A 24,771-nucleotide genomic window follows, 5' to 3' on the forward strand; every position below is an offset into this window, starting at 1 on the left:
ATGGTTAAAAAATGATTCAGAAGTTACGGATTTTCAAACTTTTGTATTTTTTGGTACAGAATACCCAGATATCATGTCAGATTCAATTACAATCAAGCATCAGAGCTATGCATTTAGATTTGTCTTCTTTCTCTTAATGGCTGCAGGCCATGTTGCACAAGGTCATGCTGCTTCCAGTAACCATAACGTTTGAAGAATGTCTAGTCTTCTCGTTGTACAGAACTCAAGAAGATTTAGGAGCATGAGTGGTCTCTTAATGAAGATTTTCTTTGGGATCAGTATTGGTGTAAATCATTTTGAGCATCTCTTTCATCTCATATAACTCAATCTAGGTACTTTTAGCACACTGTGCCATTTGGATTCCCTGGACTCTTTATAAACTGGACTTTCTTCTTCCCATGTTTGTTGGTCTAGTGGATCTGCAAACTCTATGCTTTCTCATATGCTGTATTATTTCCCTTGATGTATCTCTTCTGTCAAGGGGTATGGGAAAATTTTGATTTTGTTGAACCATGCTTGTCCTTTATTCTATGATATTGTACTGATCTCTCTGGACTTCAGCCCAAATTTTGGCATCGCAAGGAAAGCTACTGGATTAAATTTCCTGTTCTCCATTGTGGTCAAGTTGATACTTAATAATTGGAAAAATGCTGTTGGGCTCAATGTTCACTTTTGGTGCATACAATTTGTTTATTTTATAAATATGAAAAGGTGGTGGCAGCTTGTTAGAATTGAGTTTCTAGCTAGGTTGCAATGTGGAAGTCTGTAAACAATAATTTTCATCTTTAATCATTCTTAAGTGTCATTACTTGCTCTGGTTCTATTGTAGCCCTAGTGTCAGTGATACTCTTTCCTTTGTTAATTTATCTCTTTTCAGATGCAAGGCAGTATTTTGTTTGAATTGTCTCCCTGCCATGTACTACTTTCCTGCTCACATATTTCTGGTTTGGATATCACTTGTTGCTCCTGTAAGAGTTTTCTTTTTATTGTTATGGTTTACTGATAATAAAATTTGAACTAGAAATTGTTGCGCCCCTGTTACACGGACAGGGCCTTACCTCTGCGGCATTATGCCGCTGCTGCTGCTGCTGCTCTTTGCGACTGTGGGAGGCCGCCGACGGGGCCTGCCAGTCACGGCTTGGAGCCACTGCTGCCTTCGCAGCTGGAGCCGCTGTGGTCGGGCTTCATGCGGCCTGGAGACTACCACTGCTGCTTTGGGCCTGCCTGCCCTCGGAAGCTATCCTCGCGGTTCTTCGTGGCTTGATGCTGCCTCCGGCCCTGCTCTCTGACCTGGCTGGGATGCCGCCGATGTCGCCTGCCTCTGGGCCCTCCTCCTGTGCGGCTGGAACGCCGCCATCGTGGCCTGCTTCCTCCTGCTCTGCACAGGACCGCTGTCCAAGGTCCTGCAGCTGCTTCTGGCCTTCCCTTAGGGGTGCGGCCATGCCTCTTCATTCTTCTTAAAGGGCCAGTAACAGGAAGTGGCCACAACCCTACCGATGTCCGGTCTGCCCTATAAAGGGGGCTTGCTTCATTCCTTCGTTATGTTAGCATCTATCCAGATGCTCCTGAAGACATCTCTTCAGTCTGATATCTGTTCCATGTCCAAATGTCTATACTCCGTGAATCTATTCTGAGATGTCCATGAGTCCATTGCCAGATATCTGTGACACTACTCCAGAGAGACGTCCATGACACTATTCCAGAGAGACGTCCGTGACTCCATTCCCGAGAGACGTCCGTGACTCCATTCCAGAGAGACATCCGTGACCCCATTCTAATTATGTCAGCCCTCCTCGATGTCCCAAGCTTCCTTGATGTCCCAAGCTTCCTCGATGTTCCTAGTTCCAAGATGTCTGTGAGTCCAAGTCCAGTGATGTTCCTTGTTCCCTTACTGATGTTGTCCCAGTCCTGATGTTCCAGGTCCTGAAGAACCCATTCCTCCGGAGATTCCCTGTTTTTAAATCTGAGGTTGGTCCTCGAGTGCTAAGGGCCAAGCCTTATCTACTTGTATCCTGTCCCGACTCCAGAGGCCCCGAGGGGTTGCTTCGCTCCTGTGCTAAGAGACTTCCTGAGCTTGCCCCGCTCTCCTCGTGGTCCGCGACCAGCCTCCCAGCTGTGTAGGGCGCATGGGGACAGTGTGGTCCACGACCAGCCCCACGTGCTGTGTAGGGCGCCTGAGGGTCTTGCTCATTCCTGCCTGTGTCCTTGTTCCATGTTCTTCGTCTGAGTCTTCACTATGGTCTGCAACCAGCCCTTCATGCTGTGTAGGGCACCTGAGGGTCTTGCTCATCCCTCCTTGTCTCTTGTCTTCATCTCCTCGTCTCTTCAGTTCCAAGTCTACACCCAAGTCTATGCCCAAGTTTATGCCCAAGTCTACGTCCAAGTCCACGTCTCCATGTCTACATCCAGTCTTCCAAGCTCCGTCCAGCTCTGCTCCTGTGCCACCCATTCCTGCACACACACTTCACCAAGGGTGCGACTCATGTCCTGACCTGAGCTGTTCCATGGCCCATAGGGCTCCACTCTCCTATGAGCAAAGTGACATGTGCCGAACCCACACCATTGGCTCCCGAAGGCTGCGCTCGCTATAGAAATGATACATTGTAGTAGTTAAACACAACAATTTATGAGGCAGCGACAATTGTGTGCACATATTTATGGAATACATAGATTTAAAAAATACCCTGTTCAGAATGTTTATATCCATCCCCCCCAACATTGCTTAAACATTTGATGAAGATAGGACATTAAATAGGAAAGTTATTAGATGAAGAACAGATACACACCCAGACAGGGTGATTGCATAAGCCTCGCTCCTTTCAAAAAGGTGGCTAAAACAACTTTTAGATTCTAATTTTAACAAGAACAGACAAGTTACCCTTTCTTCCAACAAATAATTCAATAGCTTCACAAGTGCATAGGACTCACCTACTAAATTTGCCGCCTCTTAATTTCTACTCTTCTAGGTAGGAAGCGGCATTTCTAATAGGTTTCTTTACTGCTATGCTGAGGTGGAATCTTTGCTGGACTGCCACCCACTTCCATGACAATTATTTGTCTCTTGTTATGGTTTTTACACTATCTAAAGGACAGAAACATGACAATGGGGCACTCTATCTTAGCTTAGAGTAATTCTATGAAATGGTCCTCTGTTGTCTCCTAACCATTCTGCTTTTCTTTCTTCTAGATCTTGAAATACATGGCAGGATCCTCACAGGTGGAAGAGCCACAGTTTAAAGACCGCATCCAGTTTGTGTACCGCATGCCAGCTACAAATGTTTCAGTTTCCATCAACCATACTCGAGAGGAGGATTCGGGTCACTACGAGTGTCTTGTCAACATGGAGGATGACAGTGGGCCTGGTGGGACAAATATCGGAGTGGTCAATCTTACAGTGCTGGGTAAAATGGAGTTGTTATAGCCTACATAATGTTAGCATAGGGAAAGGTTATTAGTGCAAAAGAGTCAAGGGAAAGTATGAGGTATACTGTGCTTTGGGTGTCATGTGTATGATGATGTGATGCTTGTATGTTTACAGCCAGCCCTTGACCCATATGTAGGAATACTTGCAGAAGTCTGCGATTATAAGTGAAAAAGAACTTAAATTATAATACAAAGACAGAATCTAGGCTAAAATAGGCCAAAAATTGTTCAGCATATTAGCCTAATTTAGCCTGGATTCCATCTCTGCTTTATAATTTTTCACTTATAATTCCAGTTTAACATTCTGACTTCTGCAAATATTTAAAGTGTATGTCCAGCTAACTTTTGGAGTCAGCTGGACAAAATGCAGCATTTAAAAGTTCCCCTGTGTTTACTGCTAAATTTTAGTAGGGCAAAAAGAGATGGTGCTAAGGCAGGGCTAAACTTTAGCTGGTGAGCACTGATATTCAGTGCTACCTGGCTAAAATTAGCCGGGTAAATCTAGTCAGAAAAATAGCTGTCCTAAAGATATCTGGGTATCTTTACCTGGATATATTCAGCAGAAAACTTGAGTATGTTCTGCTAAATATCCAGATAATGTTCCTGGGTAACTTTCCTAATCACCGGCTCACTAAATATCAATCTCATTGTAAATTCACTCTTTTAATTCTGATGCCTAAAGTGTGCCCTTTGTTTAATGAGTCCTGCTGATGGAAAGATTTATACAAGTACCAAGAGCGACAGATACAATCCTTTCTACTGCAGCCGGATGCTTTAGGGCTGACTGTGGTGATGAAGCAGAAGGCCTGGCTAGCAGGAGAAGGACAGCAGTGTGTGCTGTGGACAGTGAGTTGGGGAGGTGATCTCATTATTAGCCAACTGCACTCAAACTGAAACCATTGTCCATGATATTTATGGTCAATATCTCACATAGTACCTGGCAGAAAGACCTGAGAACTAACCAGGAGCATTGGTGCTCACTGTATCCGGTTTTAAGACCCCAGATCTAAGCAGTAGCAGCGCTGCCTGTTTCTGTAAGAGAAACCCCAGATTTTGCCAGGAACATTGCTGCCTGCTGTATTGAGATCCCAGATTTAACCAGGAAAGGCACTATCTTCTGTACCCTGCAGACTTCAACCAGTTTCTTACTTTGGTAGACTCTTATGAAGCTAATTTGTTTTCAGTTGTCAACCTCCTATATTGTTAGAGGTCTGGTAATTACTGAATTACCTTGTGTGTTTGTAGGTTTTTAATTTTAGTGTTCATTTGAACGTCTAACATTCACTTTCTCTCACCTGTAGTTCCTCCCTCCATTCCAACATGTCAGATCCATGGAAGAGCCTGGATTGGTGGCAATGTCACCCTGAGCTGCCATTCCTCTTCTGGGAAACCAGTTCCTGTGTACACCTGGCGGCAACAGAAAAAATTCGTCACCCATGCTATCTTCTCATCAGCACAGGGTAAGTGTCACAGCGACCGAATATAGCTTGCAGCCCAGAATACTCACCAGTGCAAGGTAAATATCACAGTTGCTTGGTACAGCTAGCAACGCTCAGCATGCAGGTTGTCTTCTCAGCACCTTATGCCAAAACAAAAGTAGCAAAGGCAATAACCCAAATGCATGAAGCAGCCTGGATTTTGAAATGTTTTGGGGAGGGCAGGAGGATATGCCTGACAGGGCCTTAATATCACGTTTTGTGGAGGGGGGAGGGAGGGGATTGGCCACCCTCTGTACTTTTATTTACTTAGCTAAAGTCAGTGCTACTTAGCCGGATATCTTTTAAAGATATCTGGTTAAGTAGCACGTTATCTGGCTACACGAGGCTGGATGACTGAAAACCTACCTGGCAATGTTTGAATATAGCTGGTTAGGTTTTTAGTTACCTGGCTATATGTAGCTAGATAACTTTAGACTGATATATTCAGCGGGATGTTTATCCCTCTGAGCATATGGAACAAGTTATCCAGCTAACCTTAGCAGGATACCTTCTCCACTAACCGACCTACTGAAGAGGTATTAAGAACTGTGCATGCTGCTAACTCAAGTGAGAGGTGCTTGACAGGAGAGGGCCCATCTGGTAATTCAGAGGGAGAGCTTTAGCAACTAAGAAGACTTCAGGAAAAGAATGAGAATTGGGACTTTATTCTAACCATTCCACAGTGGGGAGAACGCAGTAATGAGAAATTGTGAATTTAAAAGAGGATTGAACTATCTTCCAATCTGAGTAATCTGATCACTAGGAGAGAACTGAATGATTGGAGTAACTGGGAAGATCAAGTGTTAAGAATTGAGAGACTTTGTGTTATAACTTCCAGCTGTGGGCCCCTCCTACCTTCCCTCGTGGCATCAGGGCCGCCACCGATGTCTCAGCAGCAGTGAGGAGTCGTTCCCGTGCCGGGCTCCTGCTCTGCTCTCCTCCCTCGGCCCCGCTCCCCGGGCCGTGCTCCTCCGATGCCTTCCGGCAGAGGGAGCACCCCCCAGCCTTCCCTTCGTGGCGTTGGGCCGCACTGCAGCACTTCCGGGAACGTCCTCAGGCTGCCCTTCTCTTAGGCGCGAGGCCGTGCCTCCTGAAGCCATGTAAAGGGGCCTCGTCCTCTAAATTGGTTTCACCTGCTCCAGATGGGCCAGGCTCAGGGAAGTACTTAAGGAGACTTCCTCTTCCTACTCATTGACTTGGCAACGAATCTGCTCACTCTGGTGAGTCTTCTGGTGCCTCAGGTATCCTGGTTCCTGTCTCCGTTCCTGGACAAACCTCTGGTATTTAACTTCGGACTGGCAAGCGGTGATTCTCTGGTGTTTGACTTCGGACTGGCAAGCGGTGATTCTCTGGTATTTGACTTCAGACTGAACTTCGACGGATCTTCCTTCTTCAAGGGTCCACCTAAGTTCCAGCGGTCCAGGTCCTTACGGGCTCTTCCCGGGGAGACCGCGGGCTTCCAGTGGCAAAGATCCAACCGGTTCCTGCTTCGATTCAGCCTCGCCACCCGACGGGAGAACCCGAGGAGTCGTCTCCTTGGGTAGCGCCAACTCCTCCTCAGTCTAAGGGTCCACATCTTCTCAACTTCTATAACACTTTACTAGAAGAATGAAGTCACAAGTTTATTCTTTCTGTTGTTCTAATATTTATTGACTTTATTTAAATGCTGAACTTAGTGCTGTACATATTTTTCAGTTATCTAATCAATTATTGGTAAAGAAGTTGGAAACCACATTGCTTCTCAGTGTGATTTTTGGATGGAAAAGACTGGTGATCATTATCAGTGCTGTTTACCAAGAAGGTACAAGGGCTAGTACAATTGTTCCCACCACCACCCCTCCCACTACCACCAGCGAGCCCTGGAACTCAGAAATATTTTCTATCCATGGAGAGACTGAGAGATTGAAAAGGAGTTGAAAGCAGATAGGGTCTACCTCTCATTCTTCCTATGTGCCCCTAGGTGCAAGTAAAAAGATATCCCACCCAGGGGTTGCAAACAGTTTATGGAAACTAAAGTATTGTGATAACTAACATGTTGATTGTTCTCCAGCCGGTTAGTTTCTGGTTGTATTTGGCCAAATATGCGTGCTTGATGCAAAGAGCCCCCTGGCTTTCAGAACAAGTCCAATCTCTGGAAGCTAGAGTAGCAGACCAGGAGGAACTGAGGTAGATGGAGGCATATAGAGAAGATCTTTAGGCTCATAGTAATCAAGTCCCAACTCTAGTCCCTTTGCTGTCTTGGAGGAACAAGGTCACCTGGAAGGAGAGTAACACTTTGGTGTAGCAGGAAGTAATCCTGTAGCTAGGACCTGCTCTTCTCCACAACATGCATTATCCTCTCGCACTGAGGATGGGTCTCCAAGGGAATGGTTAGAATGGTCATCATAGTTAGTGATTCGATCATTAAAAATGTACATAGCTGAATGGCTGGTGAATGTGAGGATCGCTTGGTAACTTGCCTGCCTGTTGCGAAGTTGGTGGGTCTCATGTGTCACCTAGATAAGATTTTAGAGAGTTCTAGGGAGCGGCTGCATTCAGTATTGTTAAGATCTGTTGACAGGAAGGTGAAAATCTATTACTGTTTGTTATGTATAGATTATATTTTTTGTTATACTGCCACCCAGTGCACTAAGGCTATATTAACTCAATTACACTGCAAGGACATGTAACCTTCGATCCAATATGTAACCCTGTCTTGGTCTTGTCCCAAGAGGAAGAGGGTCACACTGAATATCAGAGTTAAGTCCTAGTCTGTTTTATTCTGCCCTTCATTTGGTTGGGGGGGTGGGGGGGATAAACCTCCAAGGCCTTGGTCATTATTGGATCAATTTTCAAAGACTTATGTAAGGATTGTGCATGTAAAATCTGCATATATTGTATGCACATAAATAGCCTCTGTGCACAGTAAGAACATTTTTACAAGGGCAGGAGAATGCATGTGCTGTTGCTGCCATGCAGAAAAATATGTGTGTACAAAGAGAGCATTGCAGGGTCGGGTCTGTAAGTACACACACATTTTCATATTTTATAAACTTTTATACCTGCTAATAAAGTTGTTATTAAATCTGACTGGTCTTCCATTTTTTGGGAGAGGGAATTCTGGAGCAAATGGAGGATGGTGTGAGTGAACTGGTGAAAGTCTCCGCAAACTGGTGCTTGGAAGTGCATGTTCAAGAGATTTGAGAAAACAGCCAACTCCATAAAAATACCCCATCTCTGCACATAAGCGGCCGGATTTTAAATCGGCCACGTGTGCAAATATCGTCACCCGCGTGACCAGGACCTGCGCGCGCTGTGCGCATTTTCAAAAGGGCCCGGCCCCGTGCGTAAGTGACGATACGCGCATAATTGCCAGGCCCTGAAAAGGGGGCGGGCTGAGGGGCGGGACGGACGCCGGCCAGGATAGTGGGCAGTCGGTCGGTGCGCGCAAGCTACTTCTGCTCCAGGGGAGCAGTAAGTAATGAAACAAAAAAGTAAGTTTTTGGGATGGGTTAAGGGAGTGGGGAGGAGAGGGGAAGAGGGAGGGGGGCTTAGGTAGGGGGGTAGGGAAGTTCCTTCCCAGACCGCTCCTTAATTGGAGTGGACTGGGAGGGAATGGGGGAAGGCCTGATTTCGTCGCTGCACATAATCTACTAAAATCCCCCTCCCCCGTGCGCGCCGCCTGCACATGCGTGCGCGGTTTTAAAATCCGGCGTGCATGTGCGCGCTGTCCATGGATTTTATAACATGCGCACGTCCGTGTGTGCGCGCCGGGAAGTGCGCGCACATGGTCGCACGCACACGTTATAAAATCTACCCCAAAGTGAAGGTTGATACATGCACATGTTGCTGCTATTCAACATGCAAAATATGTGCGGGTACTTTTATAAAGCTGTAACCCTAAGGGTTCACTAGATGGCATTGTGACTCTCTTTACTAGGACTATGAATTATTGTCTGTGCTTAATGGGGAGTTCAAAAGTTCAGCCTATACCTTAAATTGAGAATTTTCTGGTTAACCAAGGTTATTTGAAGTTCATCTGAGGGGAGGTCGACTAGTAGGAAGAGATGGGGGTAGCCCTTCCTATAACGGATGTACATTATGCATTTTTTCTACAAAGATTAAAAGCTTTTATCCTATTTCCTATAATGGGGAAAATTCTGGAGTGTGGTGTAAGGCCTGCCTTGAAGGTGTATAAAATGTGTGGTGAGTGGCAAATGTGACTGCTAGCCCATGGGCGAATGAGTTGCATTTGTATTTAAGGAGTGTGTGCCACAAGGGCACAGGGCTGGTCGCCTGAGGAAGGAGTCAGAACAAGAAGCTCTGGAGGGTCCATGCCAAGGGGTTAGAGGAGAAACAGAAGTGCTAGCAAGGGGGAATAGAGGAGAACATTTGTGCTTCATCCAGAAGTGCTACAAAGAACCTACAGTGAGGGTTGAGTTGGAAAAAGGGAGACCAATGTGGAATACGAGGTGTGAGCTGAGGAGCATCTGGGGCTTCCAACAGCCCAGAGATGAACAGAACCAAGTGATTTTGATTACAAGTTCTTACTTACTAAGATGTTTGATATAGAAACAGTGCTGGGGGGGGGGGAGGTTGTGGCTGGTAATTTCCATACAGGGTCAAGACTAGCACTAAGCTGTAATAGACCCGGGGGGGGGGGGGGGGTTACACTCTCAAGGGCTGGGAAGGTGGCCACTTGGCACAGGGGTTACAAAATATTTTCCAAAAACTATGTGCATCACTCAGTTACAAATTTGTGTGCCTACTGACACATACTCATGTACTTTCAGGGTGGAGATACGCGGTATTCATAAACTGTGCAGCTCCCATTGCACAGAATATAAAATATAAGCATAACTTCAGATGCACCATCTTAAGAGTCTGTGCGCTGAGCTACATTCACTACTGAGAATTATCCTCCCGATGTTCTCTGATCTTCTAAATGACAATAAATGAGCTGAACACTGTGATGATGTTCCAAAATTAAACATTACTGAAGTAGTAGTTCAACCTGAATAATATGGCGCTTGATACAAGTTTCTATATCTCCGTAACAGTAAATCTATGAATCTCTGATTGCTTAATCTCTCCTTCAGCGTCCCTTCTTTCTCCCTAGATGGAAGGTGAAACCGACCTTTTAAAGTGGAAAGAGTCGACCCATCCCATTAAGAATTCCCCTGAAATATCTGGGATCTACTCTTGATATTGAATTCTTCAATTCTATCCTTTCTTCTCTCTACTACTAACTTTATGGGAACCTTCGTAGATGTTTGCTCTAGGGGAAGGTTGGTTTTTTTTGTTTTTTTCCCCTCCTGGGTATGATTTCAGATTTGAATCCACTCCTTCACAACCAAATTGCCAGATTGGCAAGGGATTTCCTTGCTCTTGACACTTGGATAACTTGAAAAATCTTAATTCTTTTTCATGTAGGAAAGGTAGGTAAACTCTCGCCCAACAAAAATCACACGATAAGTAAACAACTCAAAAACAAAAGAGAGAAGATACCAATCCACTGGATGTGAGTACAAGCTTTGGTCTTGTATTCTACAAACTTAAAGGAATGGAAAGCACTGTCAAGTCCAAAACCCCAAAATCCACAGAGCTACTAGGGATCACTTCCTAATATACAAAAGGAATAAACCATTGTAGCCACCTCCAGTGGGAGGACTGAGGCAAAGGTAGCACATTTCTATACTCCAGGGGCAGGCAGCTCTGGTCCTGGAGTGCCACAAGCAGGTCGGGTTTGTGGATTGTCTGGACATACATAATGAATATGCATGAGATATATTTGCATGCAGTGGAAGCAAGGCATGCAAATATACCTTGTGCATATTCATTGTGGATATCCTGAAAACCAGACCTGTTTAGGGCCCTCGGGGACTGGGTTTGCCTACCCCTGCTCTGATCTGTGCTGTCTGAGCTTGCAGCTAGTTCCAGTGGGGTTCTACAAACAGCTCATGAGAGCTGTACTGTGGGTAATTTGAGTTCGGAACAGGGATTGGTCAGTTGTCAGTGAAGATGATCAGTCTGGAAGAAGGCGACGTGAATACATGAATATCTAAATGCCAGTGCCTACCAGCTGTACTGGCTTTTAGATATTCACCTCGCAGGGGGAGGTGAGGACTTTTCCGCCTCCTCCTCCCATTGGGGGTTGGGGAGGGTGGTGGCCAAATTTTGCAGTAAAGGAAGGAAGGGAAAGCTGCTTGATGAACTTTTTTTTTTTTTTTAAAGTGAGTTGAAGGGAGAGGTCACTGCATCCTGTGGCTTTTCCCCCCAATAAAATTAGTAATACCTATTTTACCTGATTGTAACTCATCTTGAGCTACCAATAAGAAGGCATGAGCTAAATTCAAATTATATATATAAAAAAAAAATCAAAAAAGCTAAATTGCCCAGATAACTTACTAACCGATTACATTCAATGGGAGTCTTGGCCCGCTGAATATTTGGTTAAAATTGTCTTGATAACTTTACCCAGATAACTATGCATCGAAAGTGGGTGCTCAGTGTTGAGCGCCCGCTTTTCTAGCACATGCCCAGGCAGCTCTCCTGGGTGTGCAATGCAATATTTAAATGAGGGGCCGCGCTGCCAAGGAGGCGGCTAGGGTCGATTGCCCGCCTCTAACACCTCCTTGGCAGAGGGTGCCCAGGAGAGGTCGGCTGTCAGCGGGTTAGAAATTTTACGAGCGTCCATTTTCCTAACCGGTACACAGCCAGTAGTTAGGAAAATGGATGCTCATTAATTGGAGGATGTACAGAAAAGCAGTAATTAATGCTCAGAAATTAATGCCTGCTCTGGTCCGGCACACTTTTTTTTTTTTTTTTGCATGTGGAGTAAATAACTAATTGCCTTATCAACATACATTTGCATGTGATAAGCGCTATTAATTTTGCGGCGCTTGGACACGTGTTGTGGACATGCTAATCCCCTTATACCATAAGGGGCTATGGACCTGAGCACACTGTTTTGCATCAGCTTCTTAGCTGCTTACTGAATAGGGATGTGAATCGTTTTTTGACGATTTAAAATATCGTCCGATATATTTTAAATCGTCAAAAATCGTTAGAGCCGCGATACAATAACAATTCCCCCGATTTTATCGTCAAAAAATCGTAAATCGGGGGAAGGGGGAGGGGAAAGGGGAGGGCGGGAGAACCGGCACACTAAAAAAAACCCTAAAACCCACCCCGACCCTTTAAAATAAATCCCCCACCCTCCCGAACCCCCCCAAAATGCCTTAAATTACCTGGGGTCCAGAGGAAGGGTCCCGCTGTGATCTTCCACTCTCGGACCTCCGGTGCTTGTAGAAATGGCGCCGGCGCTACCTTTGGTTTTTCCGTACGGAAAAACGATTCGCGGCAGGAGATCGCTCCCGGACCCCCGCTGGACCCCCAGGGACTTTTGGCCAGCTTGGGGGGGCCTCCTGACCCCCACAAGACTTTCCAAAAGTCCAGCGGGGGTCCGGAACGACCTCCTGCAGTCGAATTTTTTGCAACAAAATGGCGCCGGCCGTAGACAACACGATTTGACTGCAGGAGGTCGTTCCGGACCCCCTCTGGACTTTTGGCAAGTCTTGTGGGGGTCAGGAGGCCCCCCCAAGCTGGCCAAAAGTCCCTGGGGGTCCAGCGGGGGTCCGGGAGCGATCTCCTGCCGCAAATCGTTTTTCCGTACGGAAAAACCAAAGGTAGCGCCGGCGCCATTTCTACAAGCACCGGAGGTCCGAGAGTGGAAGATCACAGCGGGACCCTTCCTCTGGACCCCAGGTAATTTAAGGCATTTTGGGGGGGTTCGGGAGGGTGGGGGATTTATTTTAAAGGGTCGGGGTGGGTTTTAGGGATGTTTTAGTGTGCCGGTTTTCGATTTTCACGATTTTCACGATATTTTAAAAACCCAAACGGCGACGATCCGATTCCCTCCCCCTCCCAGCCGAAATCGATCGTTAAGACGATCGATCACACGATTCACATCTCTATTACTGAATAAATATTGACCTTAGGCATGAACACTTAAATACTTTATTTTTGTTTTTCAGACACTGCTAAAGGAACTCTAAGATTAATAAATCTCACTTCTGAAATGTCAGGAATTTATGTCTGTACAGCAACCAACCAAGTTTCCAGCTCAAAGTGCAACATAACATTAGAGGTGACCGCAGGTGAGTTCCCCAAAATGTTAGGTGACCTCGGGTGAAGATCAAATAGCGTTAGAGGTGATAGCGCGCCTGCATTCTAAATATTTAAAGTTCCCAGCATCTCAACTGGAGCATTTTAATTCATTTTTGGCACTGAAACAAAAAAGAAACAAAAAAAAAAACTTTTCCCTCAACTTTAACTTTAAATATATTTGCTGGCAGGCCTAACAATTTTCATATATCATGAGTGTACATTGCAAACAAAGTTTAAATCTTTGGTTCTTCTGATTTAAACTTTGCAATGTACACTCTTAAAGATAGATTTTAAAAGGGCTGTGCGCGTGCCCATAAACGCGTGCATATCTTGCCGCGCACAAGAATATATACTATTTTATAACCTATGCCTGCAGGTTATACAAATTCTCTCCACGTATGCATGTCTGGAGCTGTATGTACATATGTATACATGCCACTTTGCTATAGCTCCTTGTTAGGTGAGACAGAGAGTGAGCAGGAGAGAGGTCTCTTCACAGGGCTCAGCCTGATACTGTATATATGGACCACTGTAAGGGGGCCTTTTGATTTGAGGTGAGTTTTTGGGAAGTGGGTTGGGGTTAGGGGGGTGTTACAGACATATTCAGAGGTATTCATTGTAAAATTGACCTCATTAAAGAATTTTTGACCTTATAAGTGATGAAAAGGAATTGATTTATACATTGCAGCTAGGTATTTCAAATTTAAAATTTGCGTAGCTCCCACTTGGACCACTTAAGCACGTTAATGGCTGTTTTTCCACACTCAGGGCTTTTAAAATCTACCTGAGCTGTATTTATATCATGATATATATGCAAATTGTTAGGCATGCCAGCAAATAATCTTCTCTGGAAGGCAATGATAAAATAATTAATCCTATCCTGAATTTTACATATGATTATATGTGATTGTACTTGAAGATTCTATACTGATACAGAATGCAGACACAGATCATGTATGGGGTATCTCTTTTCCAGAAAATTGCTTAAAATTTGGTTTGGTTCAATTACAAAAAATAAAGAGGGTCCATACTCAGTGGTACAGCAAGCAGGAATTTAGCTAGTGAAGTCACCCACTTAACTTTAACTGGGATATTCAGCTGCACTTACCCAGTTAAGTCTGCCGCTTAATTTATTTATTTGTCATATTTATATGCTAACACCCCCCCCCCCCCCCCACACACACACACACAGCTCGAGGGGTCTTACAATGAAACAATGTAATTGTGAATAACATAAAATGCAGACAGAAAGCACATCAACACGTCACTGCAAAACTGTCCCAAAAGCCATCAATCCCTTACTCAGATAAAATTAGCTATGAGCTTTACCTGGTTAACTACAACCACTGGGGGGGGGGGGGGGAGAGAGAGAGAGAGACTAGCTATAAGGCCCTTTTAGTATTTAGCTATTTATATCTCTATAGGAGGCCCACCTAGTAACTTGAGCTGAGGTTTAGGTAGGGGTTAGGGGACAATTTGCCATGCAGAGTGAGACGTTCTCTCAGTCTAGCTTGATGGACTCTCTACTTGGGTAACATCAAGCTAGGTTGAAAGAACATTGTACAAACCTCATCTTTGTGAAGGACATCAAATCTTCACAAGAGAGCACTGTTCTGTTCGTACGTCTCACTCTGCATGTCAAAGTGGTCCCTAATCCCTACACTACTACCTAAACCTCACCTCAAGTAACTAGGTGGGCCTCCTAGAATAGCATAAATAGCTGCTTACTATGGTGCCACCCCAGAGGCACGCGCTCACACTCTCTCTCTCTCTCTCCTCCTACATCTCAGGGCCCTCCTCAAATCCTTCCCCAGCCTAAAAATGCCCAAAACGCAATTTGCAAAAAATCGCAATTTGCATTATGGGCATATCGCACAGCTTAATGCCAGTGAAAAAGGTGTAGTTATTTTCGGCATTAAAACTGTGTGATATGACTTCGCAAAGTGAAAATCAACCTCAAAAGAGCCAAGGCTAGGAACAGGACTGTATTTATTTAAGAGCTACAAATAGAAAGGGAATTTAGACAGCAGTTACATGGTCTTCTTTCTGATAAAGAGATGGAGAAGCAGATATGCTGGGCAAGGTACAGAGCAGTGGTAGTGAGACCCCGGGTTTTACAGGGCACATTAACCTGAGGATAAGGAGAAAAGGGTCCCCTAATCCAAAAGATAACAAATACACCCAGAAGAGTGTGATTGGTGTCTGGCACTACCAATGAGTGATAGGAGGTGCAAATAATCAAGTAATTTTGGTATAGGACAGGAGAAAAGGGATATAAAGTCAAAGTCAGCAGATAAAGGCCAAAACAATCCATCCAGTCTGACCAGCAAGGTATATAGGATTGTAACTGCTGCTCCGTGCAGATTAACCTACAGTACCTGAATGTAATCTGCTTTGAAGGTCCAAAATGCAGCATAGAAATAAAAATAAATAACAACCCAAGAAGTAAGGAGGCCCCATCCAAGTCGTAAAAGCAGGTGATGGCCAGACTCCCCCTCCCAATTTTACTTCTGCACCGCACAGTAAACCTCTTCCATTTGAATGACTAGGAAACTCTAGCTGGCTGTTTCTTAATGCGAGAAGCACCTGGGAAACATTGCCCGAACAGCCAAAGGGGGAAACTATCATCCCTTCAACATCCAAACTGTCAGCACTAGGGATGGGGTGTTCAGATGAAGCAGTGCCCTGATTTTTGCGATATCGGGGTTGAAAGAAGCTTCAAACAGACTGTATCCTTTACAGATAACTGAAAGAGAAAGGGGAATCCCACCTGCCTGTGCCAGGTGCGAGCTATCACCATCATGCGTCCCCGATCTTCATTCAATTTTACCATCATTTTTGCCATTAGTGATAACAGGGGATAGGCATAACGAAGGCTTTTGCCCCAATATACTGAGAAGGCATCCTAGGTGAGAATTCCTTCTGGAGCAAAACGTCTGAACCTTCTTGTAGTAAATAAGTGCATGTCTCTGGTTCCCCAGTGTAGAAACACAGAGGGCCAGATATTAAGAGTTACGCGCAGGCGTAGATTTGTGTGCAACCTGGCGCTCACAAATCTATGCCCGATTTTATAACATGTGCACGCAGCTGTACACATGTTATAAAATCCAAGGTCGGTGGGTACAAGGGGGTGCACAATTGTGCAACTTGCGTGCACTGAGCCGCACAGCCTTCCTCCATTCCCTCCGAGGCCCCTCCGAAATCAGAGCAGCCTCGGAGGGAACTTTCCTTCCGTCTCCCCTCCCACCTTCCCCTCCCTTCTCCTACCTAACCCGCCCTCCAGCTCTTCCTAAACCCCCCCCCATACCTTTAACTAAGAAGTTGCATCTGCCCCCCCCCGGGACATATATGTGTCCCGGGGCTTGCACGTATCACCGGGCCTATGCAAAATAGGCTTGGCGCACGCAGGAGCGGATTCTCAGGGTTACACGCGTAACCCTTTTAAAATCCGCCCCAGAGTGTTTCAAAAAGATGGACCCATCATGAAATATATTGCTTTGGAAATTGGGTCCATCATTTGAAACACCCTGTATGTGAGCATTGAGTATTAAAGTAAATTTGTTCCCTATCGCATTCTTCGAGCCTGGTGGGTAGATACCTCAGAGAACAGAAATATGAGCTATTGCCCAATCCCACATTCTGATTGTTTCCAAGATTGGGGAATAAGAGTCTTTTCCCGTGTTTGCTTATAGAACATTGCAACCTGATTGTCCATCTGAACTAAAATGATTTTGTTGGGCATCAGGTAAAAGAAAGCTTATAAGAACAAGATTTATGCTCCTAGCTCTAGCACAGTGATTCTGCAGTGGCTCTCTTGGGGAAACCACAGACCATTTGTTTGAAGGGTTTGGGTGTGTGCTTCCCAGTCCTGGAACAATACATCTTTTGTTGAGACAATCTGTATAGAGGTATGTGGGACAAGTAGGTCAGTCATGAGATTCTCCTTGAAAAACTACCAAGACAGGGATTTAAGTTCCTTGGTTACCTGTATCTGATGATGTCTAATGCAAGGACTACTTTCACTGAGAATTTAGTCCACTAGGGGCGTGCAGTCAAATGTTTCATTTCGTTTCGGTTTTTATTTCATTTAGGGGCAGATTTTAAAACCTGCGCGCGGGCGCAGATTTGTTCACGCAACCCGGCGCGAACAAATCTACGCCCGATTTTATAACATGTGCGCACAGCTGTACGTATGTTATAAAATCCAGGGTCGGCACGCGCAAGGGGGTGCACAATTGTGCAACTTGCGTGTGCCGAACCACGCAGCTTGCCTCCGTTCCCTCTGCCCCCCGCACCTTCCCCTCCCTAACCCGCCCCCCAGCCCTACATAGAACCCCCCTTACCTTTCTTGAAGAAGTTACACGCGTCGGCTGATGGCCGGCCCGCAATCCTGGGCACAGCGGCAAATGGCCACTGTGCCTGGAGGCTCAGGGCACATCTCGTCCTGCCCCCAGACCACCCTGGACCGCACACTCCCCGCCCCTTTTTGCAAGCCCCGGGACATACGTGTTTCCCGGGGCTTGTGCGCGCCGCCGAGCCATTGCAAGATAGGCTTGGCACGCGCAGGGGCAGGCAGGGGCAGCTTTTCAGGGGTTACGGGCGTATCTTACCCACGTAACCCTTTGAAAATCTGCCCCTTAGTGTATACTAAATAATAGTTCATACTATCTGAAATAGAACAAATGACAACACATCCCTAATGGTAATTTTATTTAATAAACCAATTTTTCAGAGATCAAAATGGTATACAATAAAATATATAAAAAGAAAAAAAAAAAAAAAAAAAGGTAAATTACCAAAAAAATACAGATAAAATACAGTGCAAATAAGTAAAATATAAACAATATAAAAACAGAATAAAATAAAAACAAAGGCCCGGATTAATACCTATGTGCAGGCGTAGATTTGTGCACGCACAGCCGTGTGCATGTTATAAAATCCGGGGTCGGCATGTGCAACAGGGTGCACACTTGTGCACCTTGCGCGCGCCGAGCCCTAGGGGAGCTCCGATGGCTTTTTCTATTCCCTCCAAGGCCGCTCCGAAATCGGAGCGGCCTCAGAGGGCCTTGGAGGGAACTTTCTTCTGCCCCCCTACTTCCCCTCCCTTCCCCTACCTAACCCACCCCCCAGCCCTACCTAACCCCCCCCCCCCCCATACCTTTGTTCCATAAGTTGCGCCTGGCTCTGGGAAGGCATAGGTGCCGGCTTGAGATCCCCTGGCACGGCCGCTGTGCTGGAAGCCTCGGTCCCGCCCCACCCCCGCCCCTTTCACAGTGCCCCGGGTCATACGTGCGTCGCCGGGCCTATGCAGAATAGGCTCGATGTGCGTAACCCCCCTATGCGCATAAGGCTTTTAAAATCTGCCCCAAAGAGCATAAAGCATAAAACAAAATTGCATAGAATAAAAAGTGAAACAAAATCAAATACAACCTCACATTTCTGAAACTACTAATATGCCCTAATCGTTAAATACCTGAGAAAATAACAGGCCTTCTTCAAATCTGAGAGAGTTCTCCATTTGTAAATCTATGGGGAGAGTATTCCATAGAAAAGGGGTCTGATACTGGAAACAATCTTATTTCATGAAGCAAGGGCAGATTTAAGAGCTCCAATTGAGATGATCTCAGTGTGCTAATTAGTTTGTAAGGGACTAAGAGATTACTTACAGGCCAATACAGTACAGGGCGCTCCGGTGGAGCGCCCTGTTAACGCGCGTTTGGACGTGCGTCCAACCTCCCCCGAAACTAATAGCACCCACAACATGCAAATGCATGTTGATGGCCCTATTAGTTATTCCCGCGCGATACAGAAAGTAAAATGTGCAGTCAAGCCGCACTTTTTACTTTCAGAGATTAGTGCCTATCCAAAGGTAGGCGTTAATTTCTTTTGGTACCAGGAAAGTGCACAGAAAAGCAGTAAAAACTGCTTTTCTGTACACCCTCCGACTTAATATCGTGGTGATATTAAGTCAGAGTACCCAAAAGTTAAAAATAATCAAAAATAAAAAAAAATTTAAATTTAAAATTGGTCCGCGGGTTGAAAACCGGACGCTCAATTTTGCCGACGTCCGGTTTCCGAGCCCGTGGCTGTCAGCGGGTTTGAGAACCGATGCCAGTAAAATTGAGCGTCGGCTGTGAAACCCGCTGACAGCTGCCGCTCCTGTCCAAAAAGAGGCGCTAGGGATGTGCTAGTGTCCCTAGTGCCTCTTTTTACCGCGGGCCCTAATTTGAATAATTTATTTTCTGAATCGCGCCCACAGGAGATTTTTACTGTATCGGCCTGTGAGTTAGGTGGGTACCCCCTATAGATGAGACAAAGAAATTTTAAGTGCAACCTAGCTCAAACTGGTAGCCAGTGAAGTTCTTCAAGTAAAAGTATGATATGCTCAAATTTAGATGCACCAAAAATTCCTGGGGTGGTATAATTAGAAATATTAAGAAAGGCCAATGATATCTCAAGGGCTAAATTCTGAGGGATTACTATTTCCCACTTATGGCATAAATATATGTTACTATAATTATCATATTCTTCAAAAAAAAGGAATTCCAATTTAAACAGCATAACATTTTATTTTAAATTGTTATGCAGAATTGAATACACAGCCATTTTTTGAAAAGTTTATGCTCTATATAAATTACAAATTGCCACAGCTTAAATCACATATTTAACACAATTTAAATACACATATATTTTACATATATATTAACAATATAAAAATCTCATATAAACTGAGCATATCCCCACATTTATACTGCTATTCACACATATACCGTTAAAATAACAAACTATTATACCACATATTTATGCTTTTATGTCACCCACAATGCAGAAACTGCTCCCCAAGATTTCCTCAATCCCAGATACAGGAACCGTTGATATTGCCCCAACAATGGGCCCTATTGTTTCACCTATATGTCTTCTTCAACGGGATCTCAATTCACTGTATTATCTGACAAATGTTCTTTTGGTCAATCAATCATATCTATTGAAGTAAATTCTTAGCTCCTCATTATAGCTACAAATTCTCAACTCCTCAATCTGAGTGCGGCTTAATTCCCAACTCCTCAGCAAGGCAACATTCACTATATGGATTCATTATATTCACTCACTTATAAACACACAAATGAATATTTAAATAGTTACCTTGTACTTGCCAATATTAACCCTTGATACCGCCGCTCTTTGCAACACTTACCTAGCTATTGTACCAATGCTTAAGCATTACCCCACCGCTCAAAATAGTTCACTAAATCATCAATCTGTAATAAAATAACATAACTAATCATGTATCTTTATAAGAACATAAGAACATGCCATACTTGGTCAGACCAAGGGTCCATCAAGCCCAGCATCCTGTTTCCAACAGTGGCCAATCCAGGCCATAAGAACCTGGCAAGTACCCAAAAACTAAGTCTATTCCATGTTTCCATTGCTAATGGCAGTGGCTATTCTCTAAGTGAACTTAATAGCAGGTAATGGACTTCTCCTCCAAGAACTTATCCAATCCTTTTTTAAACACAGCTATACTAACTGCACCAGCCACAAATTCCAGAGTTCAATTGTGCGTTGAGTAAAAAAGAACTTTCTTTGAAATCATGTGTATTAGACATCATAGGAACACATACCGGCCTTACATTGTCACCTCTCAGTTGCCATCATTCACAGTTATGCATTCAAAGGGAACGTGGTAACCCTTCCATATTCAAAAAGACGCAGTGCATGCGGATAACTCGCCTGAAGCATTTAAAAGCACAAGGCTTGAATTAACCTATCAGACATACGTTCAACATATGGCATCACTGAGCAAAATGTAACCTGCGATCTTCGAATATTGCGATGGCCATCGGCATGCATATCATTTCCAATAAACTGCCATGTACCATAACTGGTAAAAATCTATGTCTTATATTCATGAAAATGCACTGGGACTCTAATGTATGCACATTTCTTATACATCTTTGTTACGGATGTCCTGAAAATCTGACTGGTTAGCTGTGGCTCCAGGAGAGGAATGGGAAACCCTGGGGTATTGGACCTGCTACCAGTTAGTATCATGGAGTGTTCACTAGGACTGTTTGAAAGGGTAAATAACAGTTCCCTATTAACCTGTTCCACACCACTCATGATTCTCTAAACCTCTGACATATTCCCTCTATCGCCCCTGTCTTCTGTTTAGAACATTTACTAATATGTTGCATTGTCTACAGTGATTTCAAGGTAACTCCTAAAGTGGAGCCCAACATTTTTCCGTATATTTATCACTTGATCAAATAAAATTTCATCTGCCATTTATTCAGCTCAACTTAATTTATAAACCACTTTTCCTATGTTCAAGGCAATGTAAAAATCAATCATAAAACTGACAAAATGTGCATAATATAAAAGATGCTGAAGGCATAAAAGAAAACAATACAAAAAACGTAAACCTAAGAGCCACAGTATCTTAGATGGCCGCTTCAATTAATTGCAAAGTCCTTTCTCAATTCTTCACAGGCTGCTTTAACTACACAATCACAGTTTTAACTACTCTAGCATTTATTTATTTTATTTAAAAGTATTTCTATACCGTCTTTACAAACAATGTTTAATCAAAACGGTTTACAAATATCAAATAAAAATAGAACTAAAAATAAATTAAGGATTAATTAGGAGTAAAATAGCTTATGGAGAATATAAAATTACAAAAATTTCGTTAATATAAAATAACTTTTACTTTAACGTTTTAAATTGTTTTTTTTAGCTCAATTTCCTCCTCCCAGTGTAATCAAAACTGACCTCTATTCGGCTGTAATGCCAAGAGATTCCTCCCCCCTCACCTTTTTTTTTTTTTTCCAGTATCCTCCATCTAACCCACCCAATGCGGTGATGATCCTTGGCCAGAGTCCACAGACCAAAGCTCCCTCTAAAACCTATTATGTGTGCACACTAAGTCTGAAACCATTAAGTGATAGCAGAGATGTCTTTTCCGATTCTACAGGAACTGTGAACATTGCTTCCATAGTATCCACATCCCCAAAAGCAGCCTAGAGAAAGGAAGACCTGGCTTGGGAATTGAACCCAAGTCCTCTGCATGGCAGGACAGGCACTGCCATTGGAACAGCCCTCACGTTTGGTCTTAAAATGCTGTTAGGTGCAGTAGGAAAGGAGCAGACAAAAAAACGGAAAATATATAAATAAATTTGAAAATCAAGGTTGGCCCCAACCAGAATGTCACAGCTTTGTGGGATAATGTGGCTTGTGACTTATTGACATTATTATAAGGGGCAGGTTTCTGAGTGGTGAGGTAGTCATTCTTGAGAATTTCCTGAGCCCTTTAAGGCTGATGCAATACCGTGTGCTCAGGCGAGCGCATCGGTTAACCCGTGTGCTCAATACCGTGTGCTCAGGCTAGCGCATCGGTTTAACCCGTGTGCTCAATACCGTGTGCTCAGGCGAGCGCATCGGTTAACCCGTGTGCTCAATACCGTGTGCTCAGGCGAGCGCATCGGTTAACCCGTGTGCTCAATACCGTGTGCTCAGGCGAGCGCATCGGTTAACCCGTGTGCTCAATACCGTGTGCTCAGGCGAGCGCATCGGTTAACCCGTGTGCTCAATACAGTGTGCTCAGGCGAGCGCATCGGTTAACCCGTGTGCTCAATACCGTGTGCTCAGGCGAGCGCATCGGTTAACCCGTGTGCTCAATACCGTGTGCTCAGGCGAGCGCATCGGTTAACCCGTGTGCTCAATACCGTGTGCTCAGGCTAGCGCATCGGTTAACCCGTGTGCTCAATACCGTGTGCTCAGGCGAGCGCATCGGTTAACCCGTGTGCTCAATACCGTGTGCTCAGGCGAGCGCATCGGTTAACCCGTGTGCTCAATACCGTGTGCTCAGGCTAGCGCATCGGTTAACCTGTGGTCGGACACATGTTTCGGACGCACGTCCATAACCCCTTATGCACTAAGGGGATTAGCATGTCCAAAATGCATGTCCAAACCAGCACGTAGCTAATAGAACTCATTACATGTAAATGCCATGTTAATGAGGCTATTAGCTATTACCCCCTTATGTAAAAAATAAATGTGCACCTGACATGCACACTTTTACCCTCAAAAGTTAACACCAGCCCCGGAGCTGGTGTTGAGGAGCCCTAAAGATTTACAGAAAAGCAGAAAAAAACTGCTTTCCTGTGGTTCCTCCGACTTAATATTGTGGTGATATTAAGTTAGAGGAACCACAGAAAGCAGCAACATGAAAAAAACCCCCCAATATCTTGCCAGCAGTCAGGTTGGGAAAACGGAGGCTCAGTTTCCTTACCCATGCACAGCCTCTTCTTCTGGGTGCCCAATGTCACAGATGCGCTAGGGACGCACAATTTATTCCCTAGCGCATCCTTTTTAGTGCTGCAACTCGTTTGCCAGTTGCATCGAGGGTCCAGGAGAGGTGATTGTGCGCATGGTTAAAAAAAAAAAGTGTGTCCAGTTTGGACGCACAGAATTAGCACGTCGGGATTGCATCGGCTTGAAATTGTGTTTATCTCTTCGATGCTTTGCTCACAGGATTTCAGGGGAGTGAAGGAGGGAGGTGTAGAGAGGGAACTCCTGATAGACATTGGGCCTTACTGCTTGCTATGTACGCTTGTGAAAAATTGTGTGGACTTCCAAAAGAGAGGACTTTTTTGATGTGCTCTCAATAAGTTACCCAAAACTGTACTTTTCTTACCAAAGCAAATTACTTAGTATAATAAGTTATAAGGAAAAGATACATTGCATTGTTAGGTTTATAGCGTTAGTGCTTTGATAACATCTTGAGGAAGGGATGCATTTGTGAAATTAGGCTTATGTTGTTGTGTCCATAACATACACTTGTAATATTTGGCTTGTTGTTAGTGTCTTGATATCTTGAAGAATGGTTACATTTGTGTTGTGTTGATGTACTAACAACATCTTGTGTTGTACCTACAGCTGTCAGCACGGCAGTGATCGTTGGAGCCGTCATTGGGTCCTTCCTTGGGGTCTTCCTGGTCATTGCCATAGGTGTGCTGCTCTATTTCTACAGGCAGAAGAAGAAAGAGGCTCGGGATGAAAGGGCCAATGAGATTAAGTAAGAGCCTTATTACAATATCTCATTCAATGCAGAGGCAATCTAAGTGGAAGCTGTAGTGGCGTGCTGGGTGAGAAGGGATGGATTAGCAGGCTGGTAATATCCCTCACTGTTACAGGCCATATGATTGTGATGATAATGACAGATTTCTAATAACTTTATCAACTGGATATTGTAACATGGTTTTTTATATGTCCTTTCTGGAACCACGAAAATGCTCTATATCTACTCCCTGGAGCCAAAGCAGTTGTAAATTATGTAAAACATTATGGGGCAATTTTTCCCCATAATGTTTTACATAATTTGCCTGCATAGATCCATGTCTGTAGGTTACTTCAGTGACACTCTAGTGGATCTCCATATTTATGGCAAGTTCATGGCGATGTGACACTTGTCAAACCCCAAATTCTGTCTGTAGAAAGCCAGCGCAAGTGTCATGCAGGCTGGCTTTAGCAAACTAGGCCAGCAGAAACCAGTAGAAAATAGTACGCAGTTCAGGATCTGGTTTTCTTCCAGCAAAAATTACCAGCATTCAGTCCTGGGGCTGCTTAAACAAAACCTAGGCCAGCACACAGTTCAGGGGCAGTTGGGGTTTTTTTCCCCAACAAAATGAGGTCAGTAGAAAATCAGTGGAATTATCAC

The 24,771-nt window shown here is 44.4% G+C and overlaps 1 protein-coding gene across 1 annotated transcript in view; it reads left to right on the forward strand.

Annotated features, from left to right (window-relative positions):
* The window catches only part of LOC115074002 (endothelial cell-selective adhesion molecule-like), a 143,323-nt gene that overhangs the window by 113,327 nt on the left and 5,225 nt on the right, over window positions 1-24,771 (forward strand). The window contains exons 3-6 of the mRNA XM_029573059.1: window positions 3,188-3,401; window positions 4,725-4,883; window positions 12,917-13,039; window positions 23,991-24,129. Of these exons, the coding sequence (XP_029428919.1) occupies window positions 3,188-3,401; window positions 4,725-4,883; window positions 12,917-13,039; window positions 23,991-24,129 (635 nt within the window). The remainder of the gene's footprint in view (window positions 1-3,187; window positions 3,402-4,724; window positions 4,884-12,916; window positions 13,040-23,990; window positions 24,130-24,771) is intronic.

Source organism: Rhinatrema bivittatum, chromosome 12 (assembly GCF_901001135.1).
Source record: "Rhinatrema bivittatum chromosome 12, aRhiBiv1.1, whole genome shotgun sequence".
NCBI classification, from domain to species: Eukaryota; Metazoa; Chordata; class Amphibia; order Gymnophiona; family Rhinatrematidae; genus Rhinatrema; species Rhinatrema bivittatum.